At 42.1% G+C, this 14,974-nt stretch overlaps 1 protein-coding gene across 3 annotated transcripts in view; it reads left to right on the top strand.

Annotated features, from left to right (window-relative positions):
- ATL2 (atlastin GTPase 2) overlaps positions 1 to 14,974 on the top strand; it is a 1,083,407-nt gene that overhangs the window by 1,000,256 nt on the left and 68,177 nt on the right. For all 3 annotated transcript variants that reach the window (XM_044057663.1, XM_044057671.1, XM_044057677.1), the window contains exon 13: positions 5,247 to 5,678. In XM_044057663.1, coding sequence (XP_043913598.1) covers positions 5,247 to 5,678 — 432 coding nt within the window. The remainder of the gene's footprint in view (positions 1 to 5,246; positions 5,679 to 14,974) is intronic.

Here is a 14,974-nt window from a genome sequence, read left to right as displayed (position 1 = left end):
CACTGGTCTATCATCTCCTTCTGTTCACTGGTTTTCCAGTTACTCATCAGACGGACAAGCAGTTAGATGGCAAAACTTTTCATCTCCCCATTTTCACACCTCTACCGGGGTTCCCCAAGGTTTTATAATAGGTCCGTTTGTGTTTAGTATCTTTACTAATCACCTTCACTCTTCATTCAGTCAGGGGTCTCTCATGCAGTATGCGGACGACTGTACAATTATATGCTCCCCAGACACTTCAGATCTTCAACAAATCACTCGGTCGGCTGTTACCTCCATAGAGACATGTTTATACAATAACCATCTGTCTTGTAATCCCAGCAAAAACTTATTATATTTACCCCAAGAAAAACACCTCCATAAACAAATCTCAGTTCACTATACTTTCCCAGACTAACACAAAAATTGGTTAGTCACACTCAGCTACTAGGAGTAATTGATAACCTAAAATGTGGCCTACACATACAAAACAACATTAAAAAAATACATCAGAAACTAGGTATTGTAGACAGGCATAAACATTTCCTGTCTCCTTCCACTAAACAAGTACTTGATACCACATCTCCTTCCCTCTCTTTATCTATGGTGCCCGCTTGCTTACTAATCTACTAACCTCCCTAAAAACTAAACTTGAAACAACAAAATTGCTAAGTTTACAACAAATGCCATACATTCTACACACCACTGCACATCCCTACGCTCACTTAACTGACTTGAACTCTCACACTATCTCACCTAGTTAACTACAGGACACAAAATAATTTTCAAATCCTCAGCCTGTCCTGCTCCAAGTAATTTATTTCTGCATTATCTTCCCAGCAGACCCCTTAGATCTGAGAAACAGTGCGTTCTGCAAACCTACAAGCCCAAACTTCTTGCTGGTCAGTTACTTTGCTATCTCAACGTAGCCAGAGGGTGGAATGCCCTTCCATTAACAATTCATACCATTCAAAGTCATGCTTCTTTCAAAACTGCATTGAGTCAACATCTTTCTACTAAACTGGCTCTGTACTTGTGCTAAACTTCCTCCATCTATAATATGACTTATATCTTCCTCTTGCTTATATTCTTGTTTTCTAACTTTCTTTACCAATTAAATTTTCAGAGATATATTTAGCTGCACATGTAATACAAACTTTTGGTCATCATATCCTTCTGCTACATTGTTACTTCTAACAGTCTTAAGAAGACATTGCTAATGTTTTTCCTGTGCTTTTATTTTTCATGTCAGTCTTCTATGCATTGTTAAATCCTGAGTTATGGTACATTTTTTGTGTATTTTCTTTTTTAAATTGTTAATTTTTTAAAATTGTTAATTCTGATAACTATTCTAAGTTTTTATGGAGCTTTTCTCCCCTGGCCTCCACTGAAAATGGGCTCTTCATGGCCCAGTTGGACTATCCTGGTAAACAGATGCCTATATATATAGTATACGCACACACACATGTATATATCATAAGTAATGCCAAGGATTTTCTGCAGTTTAGAAGAAATGGATTTAAAATAAAATGGAGGCTTACTCGTTATATTTATGGTAGGAGGTGTCCTGTGTATACAGAGTATAATGTCAAAGGACTGAAAACGTTTGTGAGAAGGGAATTTATATTCTGATTAATTTGAGAAGCTCTGGTTAAGAATTGTGGAAGATGTTTTTTAGCTTGAGGAAAATGTTTCTTGTCCCTTATTAGCAGTCTTGGAGATTTCTTTCTAAGGTCTCTCTGGGGTAGGACAAAGAATATTATAGACTGTGAATAGTGTTTAGGTCAGGTCACTGCAGATGTAGAGAGGAGCTGCTTTGAGTTAGTTGGGTAATACTGGAGGCAGTTGTTGGGGATATCTTGTTTAAATTATCTGGGCAGCCTTTTTGTTTTGAAGCATACTGGCTGATAAGATAGTGATTGAATAAAGGATGGAGTATCTGAAGTATTTCAGCTTGCCATGGGTAATTATGATGAAAAGGTCAGTGATGGAGGAGTTTGAGGGCAACGATTTAAGCCATATACCAGTGGATACCTGCTGTGAAAGATTATGGACAGAAAGAAGATGACTGAGAGTTTTACTCACCATAGGAGGAGTTAGTCACTCATGGTGAATTTTGTGATGATTGGCATTAATTACATTCGTTAGGGTATTTTGAATGATGGTAAGTTCAGAGGGAGACAGGAGGAATATAAATTCTTGCCACTTAAGGTTTGGTTGTTCATAGATGGAGTTGGTACAAGATACCATAGCTAGCATGATAATGGAGGATTTATGTGTTGGAGTAAGGGTTCCACGACTTCTACTTTTCTCATGCCTGTTGGTGAAAAAATGGTAAAAATTTGCTGTGTGTGTGGGAGAATCGAGAAATAGTCTTTCAGCCATGATTTGTGGATGCCTGTTACTTTGGTCTAATAGGGTTTAAGCTGTAGTTCAGCCTTTTCTCCATTTGCTCTTAATGCAAGAGGTACTCAAATGAGCTAAGGTTAACTTTTTTCCAAGTGACGAGACAAATCCATATGAGTAAGTTATTCCCAGGTTGACAGCAGTATCACTGATATATGGTAAGTTAAATTATGGGGAGTATAAAGTGGTCTTTAAGGTAAACATCACATATGAACCCCACTTTCTGCCTTGTGGGTGGAGTCCACATGTTTTTCAGGGTTGAGCCCATTGTCTACCTGGGTCACACCAGCTGCTCACTGGAGAGCAACACCCCCAGGCCTGGCACCATGGTGGTGGTCCTATCCCCTGTTCAAGCACATGATGGAGCAGTAACCAAAACATATGCTAACTATTCTCTGGCTATGTACTGTGTGCACCTTTCCTGCCCCAAATAATATGCCATATACCAAACTCAGTTGTGATCCTTGCTTGGATTCTTTAACAGAGTCTTTATACTAGGCATTCTTTATCATTGTAAATCTGCTACCACACCTCCAACTAGTTTGCCAAGATTGCCTCTGCCAGGTTATCAACTCCATAGCATAGCCTTTAAGGATCGCAAGGAGATGCAGATCCTTCCACCCTAATTAAGGTCATGCTTCTCATTAGAGGGGGGTGGGGGCTTCGGGTAGTAAATGTAAAACATGAATGCATTAAACATTTATTGCATTCAAGTGTCACATTTACTACCTAAAACATGAATGCATTAAGCTTCTTTATTTTGCTTTCATTATTTTAAGAAGTACCTTTATTTGTGTAAAATGTTAACTAGTGTCACAGTTACTGGAAGTTTTATTCCACTGAAAAGCAGTTTGCCCATTTATAGTTTGGCATAGGCAGGGCAGACAACTAACATTGTACCACGGTAGTAGTTTGAATGCACAGTGTAATATATTGGCCTTTGCATGGAAAAAATTACTTCAGCATTCTGACCAGTGTAAATGCTGCAACTGCATAAGACATTTAGTGCTATGTAACCACAGTTCTTTCTGTGTATACTTGTCAGCAATTCATTTGTAGTCGCAAATATTTATTTTATTGGTTTGCATAATGCCTTTGTTTTTGTAAAGTACTAGAGTGTTCACATACTTGATACTGATTATATTTATGAGCGTTGCACATTGTATTTTGAGCTAGAAAGGTATTCATGCATGCATATGTTTATCCTACAGACAATATGCCGTATTATGCTGTAGGAAAATATGCCACTACTGGATTACTGGTTAGTATACATCTACTCCACTGCAGATGTACCACACATGAATATGGAATTATGTTATAGAAAATAAGTGTGACTGTCTACATTTGTAACAGTTTGCTGGGCATGCTCAGATCTTATAATATTAGATCATCAGATACAGTTATTGATGAGACATGATTTAATAGAGGTTTATAAAAATCTCAGCTAAATCAGAAACACAGGTGCACATCAGGCAGGGATGGATAAGTTGTACTATTGGCTGTATTTCTCTCTGTAGGCAATGTATCCTGCCAGGTTAATAGTTAAATGGGAGAGTGAGCTGTGCTACTTGCAGGGTACTTTTTTACTGCAGTAATAAGTAAACTTAGAAAGGTATTTGGCCTCCTTCTGACCTACAGTAATTTGGATGCAGAAATGTTAGTGCCCATGATCCAGGCTTAAGGCCCTAGTGAGATTTACAGTGGGAAGGAAGCAGGTGCTTGGAACAGTGATCTCTGAAAATGCTAGAACTAAACACACCCCATATCTCCTGTTGCCATGTGCATGGGCCCCCAAATGAGCAGTGAAAGGGGTTGTAGATGTAAGATTGCCTGTGTATGCAGATGCAATGTTTGTAACTTTGTATTTTAAAACCAAAGTTGAAAAATTGCAGCAGTCCTTAAAATCAGTGTTGTAGGGTAATTGTAGTGGTCTGTTTCAGGTTGTCCTGAGATGACATCTGCAAAAAACGAGTGCGAACCGTGACTTAAGGGAATATGAATTATTTGCTCAAGAGTGACCTTCTTGACATAAAGGAGCACCACCTGTACTTGAGGTGGGGGCATCCTGTCAAATTAATGGGTAAATTAGTATCATAGTCTGTAATTAAGTACGGTATACCAAAGGTGGTCTGTTGTGGCTGAATCATTTTAATGAGGAGATTCTTAAAACTTGTTAAAGTAATTGGCTTTTCTGTTTTTTTAATTGCTCCCCAGTGCAGCTTGGGTTGTACCTACCTCAGAGGAATTTACATGATTCTCATCTTGTATGTCAGTGGAATGACCTACTTCTGTGGTTAGACTGCAGAGCTGAGTGTGAGTTGGGGTCCCTTAATATGTCTTCTCATTTTATGACTGCATTATATTTACCATCTTCATGCAGACTAAGTTGAATGTCACATGGATAACCTCTAGTCTCCTGCAGAAGATGCTTATCTCCATGGTGCAGAGGGAAGGAACCCTGATTGTACCCAGATGACCAGGGTTCAGTTAATGACCCCAGTTTTGGAAGAACCAGGCAGGGAGTGGGAGGAATGAAAGGGCCGTCTGCTCTCCAACTGTAAGGTGAGTTTTCTGTTGGTAAGTAAACAGCCTCTGTAGCTGTCTGTCCAGATTTGCAGACTAAATCCCAGAAATAATGTTCTCCACTGTGACTATGCACGCTAAGATCTGGGAAAAAATGTTTGCAGCAATAACTGAAACAACATAAAATCAAGACAACATAATCGAATTTGGTTACATTATTGCTTGTGTGACGACCCCCCCCCCCAATTAAGGGGACATTCTGCTGGATAGCTATTAAATTGTAATCAGTTTCCTCTAAAAAAAATATTGGTGAACTTTTTTTTTTTCCCCCTCACCAGGTCTGTGGAGGAGATAAACCCTACATTGCACCATCAGACCTTGAGAGGAAGCACAAAGAGTTTAAAGAGGTAGCTGTTAAACAGTTCCGGTCTGTGAAAAAGATGGGAGGAGAAGAGTTTTGTCGACGGTATCAGGAGCAACTAGAGAGAGAAATTGATGATACCTATGCAAATGTTGTAAAGCACAATGATGGCAAAAACATTTTTTATGCTGCTCGCACTCCTGCAACACTTTTTGCGGTTATGTTTGCAATGTATATAATCTCTGGAGTGACTGGATTCATTGGACTGACTGCTATTGCAAGCATATGTAATCTTGTGATGGGTATAGCACTTGTATCCCTCTGCACATGGGCATATGTCAAGTACTCTGGTGAATTTAGAGACATTGGAGCAGCCATCGACCAAATAGCAGAAACAATTTGGGAACAGGTTGGTGCAGTTTCTCTTAGGTATTTTTGTACTATTTGTTAGTTTTATTTCGTGTGTGTGGGTGTATCAACCTGTGCAATCCCTTTGCATAACATACTAACCCAGGTTTAGTCTGCTTTGAGCAGTGCATTCTTATTTTGAGAAGGTTTGTATCTACAAGACTACTAGGTAGATGTTAGGGCATTAATGCTGATCTAATTTCCTTTGAAAAGCATGTGCAAGATTGGAGTAATGTGACTCAAATAATTGTAGATAAACTTGTCGTAAACCACGGTAATTGCAAATCATGTTACAGAATAAAGCTGCTTCGTAGGAGTAAGTATTCACAATTTATTCCTTTCTGTGATAGAAACCAGTGATACATTGATGTGTTAACCAAAGATTATCTTTAACACCTGTGTGTGTTAAAGCCAGTATGCAGTCTTTCATATGTATTATTGTGTACAGCCTTGAGTTTACCTTACTAGCAGTCATTAAATACCATGTGCTCCTTTGCTACTTGCTTCTTTTTCTTGCCTGATGGAAATTAGAATGTGACTGATGGACATCAGGAGTACTTGGTTTCCTTTTTTGCATAAAACTAGATTGTTGTTTTGGTATAAACGTTGACGTTTAAAAAGTTTGTCTCTGAGCCTTACCAGTTAATGGTAAGTAGTGTGATGGTCCTTGCTGTTCTGTTAGAGGAGGCTGCAGTCAGTTCAGTTTGTAAAATGTATTCTTAATATTGAACTGCAGAGTGATTTGAGAAAGTATGAAAAGTAGTTCTGATCTGAGTAAATGTCAACATGTACTTTTTTTTCCAACACCTTTATTAAATTCTTAAGTCTTAGAACATGACCTGGCTACACATACAATAATAGAAAAACTATTGCAAAACTTTTTTCATTCTTGCGTATTAAACATTTTCTTTTAACAATTATCATTCAGTCCAGCATTACATAAATTGCTTAATTCATGTCTTCCTTTAAACCTCACTCCTCCTTAACTTCATTCTGCATGTTTTGTTCCCACATCAGATGTTCAACATATTGATCACTGCTGCAGTAGCCTTAGGTATATGGGTTATATCCTGCCAAGGTTACAACAGCCAGACAGCTTCCAAGGCTTCAGGACACCTTCATGTGCCCAAACTGTCAAGCAGCTTGAGCTGAGCTTGATTAAAAGACAAGTTTGGGCGTAAAGCCCTACTCTTCTGTGAGCCTTTCATCGATCACCTGTCAGCTTGTGCTTTGCTTTTCTTTGCTGGGTAGATAACTTCCTTTTGGGGGTAAATCTTTCATGTTATTAATTTTGTTGATGTTTTATTACTTTTCTCTTCAGGAAGGTTAGTTTAAACCTAGGAGTGTTGTGATCTAACGGACTGCCTAGATACTGTAATATACTTTTAAATGGACCACTCATTTTCTCTGTCAGTTTAAAAGTAGTATAAAGCAACTGAAAACATTTTTTTCTGTATAGAAATGTTTTCTTTTGTAGCTGTGCATAATGTTTTAAAGTGCTTTTTACTGGGTTTTTCTGCCAAAAATAACTTTTGTGGACTGGTAGTGTTTACCGGCAATTGCTGCTTGTCTTCTTGGGAAAGCGGTATCATTTTCAGCTTGACCATGTAACAGTCTACTGGTCCTGTGGTCATTCCATCTCCCACTAACAAACAGAAAAAGTTAAGCAAGCAAGCTTTGCTACCACAGCAGGCTAGAAATTTGCCTGAGCCACAGGTTGTATCTCAGTCCTTTCCTGTTTTACCCCAGAAACGTCTAGTGTAACACCTACAGCCACTATGACTGGGGGTTAGACACATCCACTGCAGCTGTTGGAGCCCACTCAGTGGACAATTGAGAGCCACTGTTGTTGGCCCTGGGAGAGGGAACAGGGAGGGTTTCCCTTTTGTGTCTGAATGCTTTGCTCATCCCTGGGGAAGCAGGTGCTGCCATTAGTAATATGGGTGGCCCCATTTTTCCTGTCAAAAAGAAAGAAAACCAAACCTATATCTACTCTTTTCCAACTTCTTTAGCTAGAAGTAGTTTAATGGGTCTGTCTTCAGGTTTAATTCAGGATATGGATCCTTCTTTTTAAGTAGTTTGTTGTAAAAAGAAAAAAGAGAAGGATTCCTCTTTTCCTGAACAGATTCAAGATTCTGAATGAAAGCAGAAAGATGCAGGGATTGATACATTTTTTTCCCTCAGATTTCTGATTCAGACTCAGGAGGGCTAAGTTTCTGATTCTCCCTGAGGGGATTTCTCTTTCTCCTTGAAACTTTTGCCAGAATGTGCCATTCTTTTCAATGACAGAACACTGATATTTCTTAGTTCCTCAGAAAATACTATGAGTTGTTACAGTAGGATTTTCCAGAACCTACGCCCTTCTCTCTATCTCTTCTTTTCTGTTTGCTTTAGAGGATGTGTGTTATTGCCTGCAGTTTTACTGATAAGCCAGCTGCCTTCTAACAAGGCAGATAGGATATGTGAAGTTTCCTCAGTCTTTTAATTTTTTTATACACTATTCCTAAACCTGACCCAGCAGCAAACATTTTTGCTGATCCCACTGCTGCTAGGCACTCAGTTAATTCCAATCCTACTTCTTCTGATAAGGATGGAAACCCTTATTGATAAGTATGGGAGAAAAGTGCATTACTTCAACTTTGGCAATTCAAAAATCTGAAAATCAGACTTGTATGTTAAAGCTTGTTCTGACAAGTGAAAGTATGTGTAATTTTTTTTATGCAGTTTATTCTTGTGAGGAAAACTTTGCTTTAAATAACTTGGTTTCTTCTATTGCATAGGTCACTATTCTTTGTTTACAGTGTGTGTGAGTATATGACTCTCTTGATGCTTCTTCTAGGGCTATGGCCACTGGTACTGTTTTGAGGAGGTTTGCATGGCTGCATTCTCAGAACCTCCAGTTGATGTTAAAAATTAGATTTTAAATTCTCCCTTGGATAAAGATTTAGTGTTGGACCCCTGTGCTGCAGAGGTGATCAAAAAGTGTGATGAAAGGGGCAAGCTGATACAGGGAATCTCTTTAAGACTTTTCAACCGTTTTTTCCTAATTGTACAAGGGAGTTTTCTCCTCATCCAATTTTGGCAAAAAAAAAAAAACACAGAATAAACATTCTCAATAAAATTCAGGTAAACTGATGTTTAAGAAGAAATGGCAAGGGGCTCCAAAGAGAAGCCTAAATCATCCCAAAAACCAAGGCTAGTCCAATAAGTCTGAATGACTGTTCAGAAAAAAACTGAGTGACCTCCTCCCACCCTGCCCCCCCCCCCTTTTTTTCCCCTTCCAGAAAGTCCGAATCTCCATTTATCTGTTTGACAACATATTGTTTCAGACAAATGGGTTCTGAAAATCATTCATTAAGGTTACAGATGAGAGTGGGAAGAAATCAATCATTCCTCATCATGCAGGTCAGACTCTCTTGTTTCCACCTATTCATAGGTGTGTACTAGGCTAATGGCCTTGGGACCTTTACAAGCCTAGCCCATAGGATTACCCTGGCATCATGCCACCCGACCTTAATTCCTAGTGCCTCTGTCAAGTAAAGCCACTGGAGTGATCCCTGGGATGAATTTCTATTTCCCATCCACTCATCAAGATTTCTCTTGAAGAGGGCCAATGAGGTGCTCTGCTTCACATGTATGGGAAGTCTATTCCATAGCATGGGCAGACTCTGGGTTATGAACCTGTCCCTCCAGTATGTTCTGTTGATTGTGGTAATGAGGTTGAAGACTCTGGAGAGTGTGGTGCGGAGGAAACGGGATTTCTTTAGATGTAGCATTTCTAACAGAGCTGGGTCAGACATGGCTTTGTAAGTCAAGCAGAGATTGCCTCTAAGTAGGCGATATGAGACTGAGAATAGTTGGAGTATTTTTAGTCTGTCCGTATAGGACAAATGTTTAAGGCCTAGGAACCTCTTTGTGAGGTACTTTTGCATCCCCCTCCAGTTGTTGCAGGTGTTTATTGAAGTACATGCCAAATGGGGCATTGTACTCAATGATTGGCCTAATGAGGGAAGAGTAGAGGGAGACGATGACCTCTTTCTTCCTGGGTGCAAAACCCTTAGTAATGAGATGTGCCACATAGAAGGACTTTCTGACCACAGTGGCAATGTTGGTGGTCAAAAGAGAGGTTGCTGTCAACCTGTGTTCCCAGATCTCTTATAACGCCTTCTGTGTTCAGTGGACTACCTTTGATGTGGTAATTCACAGGAACCGGGTTTTTCCTAAAGGGGAGGACTATAAGTTTTTTTGGCATTGAGCCTAAGGCCATGGTTCTGACACCAGTCGTTGGTCTCAGAGAAGCCTTTCTGTAGGATGTCAGCATCACTCGGGGTGTTAATAGCTCCCAACTTGCAATAGTCTGTGAACTTTGTCAGCCAGAGTCCCTTCGTGTTGGCCTGAACTTCAGAGAAGTACATACCAAACAGCAAAGGACCCAGGACCAAACCCTGTGGGACTCTACTCGTGACTGGTCACCAGTCTAACTTGGAGTCAGCTACTTTCACACTGTGTGTTCTACCTGTGAGCCAGTTTGCAACCCACCTAGTGATATAGGGGTTGATGCCAAGCTTAGTGAGTTTTTCTATGATTCCTGAGTGGGGAATGGTATCAAAGGCCTTGGCCAGATCAAGGTCGGATGTATGAACCACCTTGCCTTCATCCACAGCTATGGTGACTGACTCAGAGAAGTTGACCAAGTTGAGGAGGCATGATCTACCCTTCACAAAACCAAACTGTGTGGGATCCAGAGTTTGGAGATTCCCTATATCCTTGTTTTATGTCCATGATGATGCGTTTCCTACCTTTGCATATCAGACTTGTCAGGTTAATGGGGCGGTAGTTCCCAGGGTGTGTAATCGCTCTTCCTTTGTGGAGAGGGATGACTGCAGCAGTGCGCCATTTGGTAGGGACAAAGCCTGAGGTGAGGCTGTGATTGAACAGGGCACACAGGTGAGGTGCCAGTTCACTCTGTAGTTCATGTATAACACAGCCAGGGATATTGTCAGGTCCCATAGAAGCTGTATTCATGGCCTTGGACAGTGCTGTTTTAACCTGTGCAGCTGTAATACTGGGTGCCTGGCAGTCTACTGGTGGTGTGACTGGCCCTTTGGGGGAGGGTAAAGTTGGCACTGAATCTCTCAGCCAGTATATTGGCAATATCTGTAGGCTCTGTATAGGAGGAACCATTATGCAGTAGCTCGGAGCAAATCTGGGTATTGCTGTGGAGATTCTTTACATAACTATAGAGGGCCTTGTGGATGTTCTTCATCTCACATTGCTGCAGTCATAACCTGTGGGTAGTCCGCTGTCCTCGGTCGGCCCGAATACCAAAGTGTTAGGCTGGCGTCGGTCATGGTCGCTTAGATCTGACGTCAGTACGCCGTAGTACTAAAGCACATGACCGACGTCATATCCCCAGTCTTTCTTGCCGCATGGTCCGAAGCAGAAGCAGCGTTTGCAAGTGCCGTTCGGCATCCTGAAATTTTCGTTTTCTGAGTTTCAGACCGAAGACCAAGTTGGGCTAAGTACCCCGTTGGGGAATATTTTTGTCTTTTCTTGCCTCAGTTAATTCCGGAAACAGATACCTCATAGGGATTACCACTCTTTGTATTCCTTGTTTGGGGCCTGAGCACGATGTAGTCGGGTGTCGCTTTTGTGCTAAATTTAATAAGCGCACTATTAAGCGTAGGTTAGATTGTGCTAGGCTTGTCTTCGGTAATTGGTGTAATTATAATATGCCGTCGGATCCTCCGACGCCCGCTACCGCTAAAAAGTGCAAGGAGAAATCTTTGAAATCCAGGCAGGATGAGTTGTCCGTTCCGGACGCCGGTTCTTTAGAGACCACGGTGGAGTCTGTGGATCCGGCCGAGGTTTCTGTTGAGTCTCAGGAGGAACCTTTAGTTTTGCAAGATGTGGCCTCTCAGGAGTCAGGTCAGGCTGAGGGGGCCTCTCAGGTGGCTGTGCTCCCTTCCTTGCATAAGGTGGTTAGGCCTTCTCCCTCTGTTTCTAAGGTACCCTCTAAGGCCAGGCCTGGTTTATCTTTCTCTGGTGTCAGCCCTAGTTCTGCAGGTTCTGTACCTAAAAAACACATGCTTAAAATGGCAGAAGATTTGATTACCTTAATTAGAGGTTCTATGCCCCCTCCAGATAAGAGGCCTAGGGTGGAGCCAGAGGTGGAAGGATTGGAGCATTCTTCAGATTATTCAGAGTCTTCGGCTGAAGACATTCAGGATTTTCCCCCTTACTCTGATTCTGACGCAGAGGATTCTAGTCCCTCTGCTTCCCCTCCAGAGGATTTTTCTTTTTCAGAAACCCTGCATTCCATGAGGGAGCATTTCAAATGGGAAGGTCAGGATTTCTCAGATTCCCGAAAGAGGCTTAGGGAATTCTTGTTTTTACCTCAACATAGGCCCTTGGCTATTCCTCCAGTCTTGGATGTTGTACAGGATGTTTTTTCTGAGGCTTCTCTTAATCCAGACTCTCTGCCTCCTGCCCCAGATAAGCCAGACCGGTATTACAGGGTGCCTGAGGCTCATAAATATTTGTATAAGAGCCCTAGGGCGGACCCGGAAACTATTAGCCAGGGACCTAAGGGTGTCAGGGCTTCTGTTGTAAAGAACCCAGTTCCTATGGATAAGGACTCTAGAGCTCTGGACAGGTGGGGTAAAAAAGTGTATACCTCTTCCACGCTTGCAATGAGGGCTTTGAATTGCCAGTTTCATATGCTGAAATACCAGAATTTTCTTCTTAGTCAATTGAAATCTAAGGTGGATGCTTTAGCAGAGGGCATAGAGTTTAAAGAATTGCAGGATTTGGTTCATGCCTCTGATCAGGTGGGTAAGCATTCCTTGCAGTGTGGTTTTGATGCTTTGCAGGCTTCTTCTAGGGTGGCTGCCACTGGATCAGTTATTCGTAGGCATGCTTGGCTTAAGGATCAGAACTTGTCAGAGCATGTTAAAGCTCGAATTCTGGATGCTCCCCTTCAGTCTGAAGTTTTGTTTGGTTCTCCTGTGGAGTCAGTCTTGAAGAAAATGGAGGACAAAGCTAAGTCTATGCAGACTGTTAAAGATTTCTTACAAGTGCAGCCCCCTAAGTTTAGCAGAAATTGGCCTACTAAGGGATGGGCTTACCCTTCTTCTGATTTACAGTCTAGGGGCAGATCTAGACGTGGTAGGGGCAGAGCTCATGCACAGGGTTCTTTTAGGCCTAGGACGTGGAGTTCCCCTGCGCAGTCTGCTGGTGAAGGCAGGGGCCAGTCCTTTCGTAAGCAGACCCAATGACCTGCATCTTCAGCTGCCCGATCCTTCTTGTCTGGCAGCTCCTCTAGGGGGAAAGTTAGCACTTTTCAGGCAAAATTGGCTTTTAGTCACCCAGGACAAATGGGTGTTGGACATTATAAACCGAGGCTACAAGTTTTATTTCCACACATTGCCCCCTTTCAAAGGCATGCCAGACGTTCCTCCTCAGCAAAAGGCAGAGGCTCACAAACAGATTTCTTTACTTCTTCAAATGGGAGCTATCCAGCAGGTGCCTCCATCAGAGGTTGGGCCTAGGATTTTATTCTCGCCTGTTTCTTGTACCAAAAAAGGGGGACACTTGGAGACCGATTCTGGATTTGTCTATTCTCAACACATACCTGGACATTCCAAAATTCAAAATGTTGACCTTGCAACAACTTCTACCTCTGCTAGGCAAAGATCACTGGATGGTAACTCTGGATCTCAAGGAGGCTTATCTTCATATTCCTATCAGGCCAAGCTGCAGGAGATTCCTGCGTTTTCGGGCTGGGACTTTACATTATCAGTTCTCTGCATTGCCCTTTGGCTTATCTACTGCGCCCAGGGTATTCACAAAGGTTCTGGCTCCGGTGATAGCCTTCTTCAGGTTAAGAGGAATACAGATTTATCCTTACTTGGACGATTGCCTGATTCTTGCTCAAGACAAAGACAAGCTACTTCACCATCTTCATTATGTTATGGCAGTGTTAAGGTGCCTAGGGTATTCTGTGAACGAAATAAAGTCCAGTCTAGTACCCTCTCAGGACATGTGCTTTCTGGGTGTGAGACTGAATACAGCCTCTCAGATGGCGTTTTTGACCCCGGACAAGCAAAGAAATCTTTCCCTTTACTTCCAAAAATTGTCTCACCTGTCCAGGCTGACTGCAAGGACAGTCCTTCAAGCCTTGGGGTTCATGGCATCTTGTATTCTGGTGCTTCCCAATGCCAAACTGCATATGAGGAAGTTACAGTGGTATCTCAAGAGTGTATGGACGCAACACTGCCACGATTTGGACACTGTCATTCAGATAATACCTTGCATTCAAAAGGAATTTTTGTGGTGGGCTCAGGAATGTCACCTAAACAAGGGATTCTCTGTGACCCGACCAGAGGCGAGTCGGATCTTAACGACAGATGCCTCGGACAAGGCTTGGGGAGCACACCTCAATGGAAAATGGGTTCAAGACACGTGGCCTGCCAGACTTCAACATTTACATATCAACATGAAGGAGATGTTAGCAGTCCAATTTGCATTGATGGCCTTCAAGGATCTACTACACCCAGGACAAGTGTTGATTCAAACAGACAACACAACTGTCATGTGGTACATCAACAAGCAAGGGGGAACCCATTCGTACCCACTTTGCAGACAGGCTATGATTTTGTGGGAGACGGCTCTCAGTTTGCACCTCACTCTTCAAGCAAGGTTTCTGCCAGGAGCACAGAACTCCTTAGCGGATGTTTTGAGCAGACAGATGGTGGATCCCCACGAGTGGAAACTGGATCCTCATGTATTTCGACAGTTGACAGTGTTCTGGGGGACTCCAGACATAGATCTGTTCGCTTCTCCACTAAATTTCCAGTTGCCAAAGTTTTGCACAAAGATGTTTCATCCAAAAGCTTGGAAAGTGGATGCTCTATCATTCAGTTGGAACAACCTTCACGTCTATGCCTTTCCTCCTCTGCCTCTCCTTCCCAGGGTGCTCCTGAAGGTCAGACAGGACAAGCCCTCCATGATTCTTATAGCTCCAGATTGGCCACGTCAGCACTGGTACCCTCTGCTGAGGAGTTTAGTAAGGGAGCCTCCTTGGCCTTTGCCAGAAAGTCCACACCTTTTGTCCCAGGCAGGCAATCATTTCCTCAATGTCAGGATACAGTCCCTGCATCTGACAGCCTGGCATATTCTGTTCTAGACCCTGGAGGGTCGCAGCTTCCTCAACAGGTTTTGAATGTTATTTTGGAGGCCAGACGGCCTAGTACAAGGAAGGTTTATGCTGATAAATGGAAGAGATTTTTTCTTTGG

This window comes from Protopterus annectens, chromosome 1.part2 (genome assembly GCF_019279795.1).
Source record: "Protopterus annectens isolate FY-2018-M chromosome 1.part2, PAN1.0, whole genome shotgun sequence".
NCBI classification, from domain to species: domain Eukaryota; kingdom Metazoa; phylum Chordata; order Ceratodontiformes; family Protopteridae; genus Protopterus; species Protopterus annectens.
Note: the sequence above shows the minus strand (reverse complement) of the source record. Positions and strands in the feature narration are given on the sequence as shown.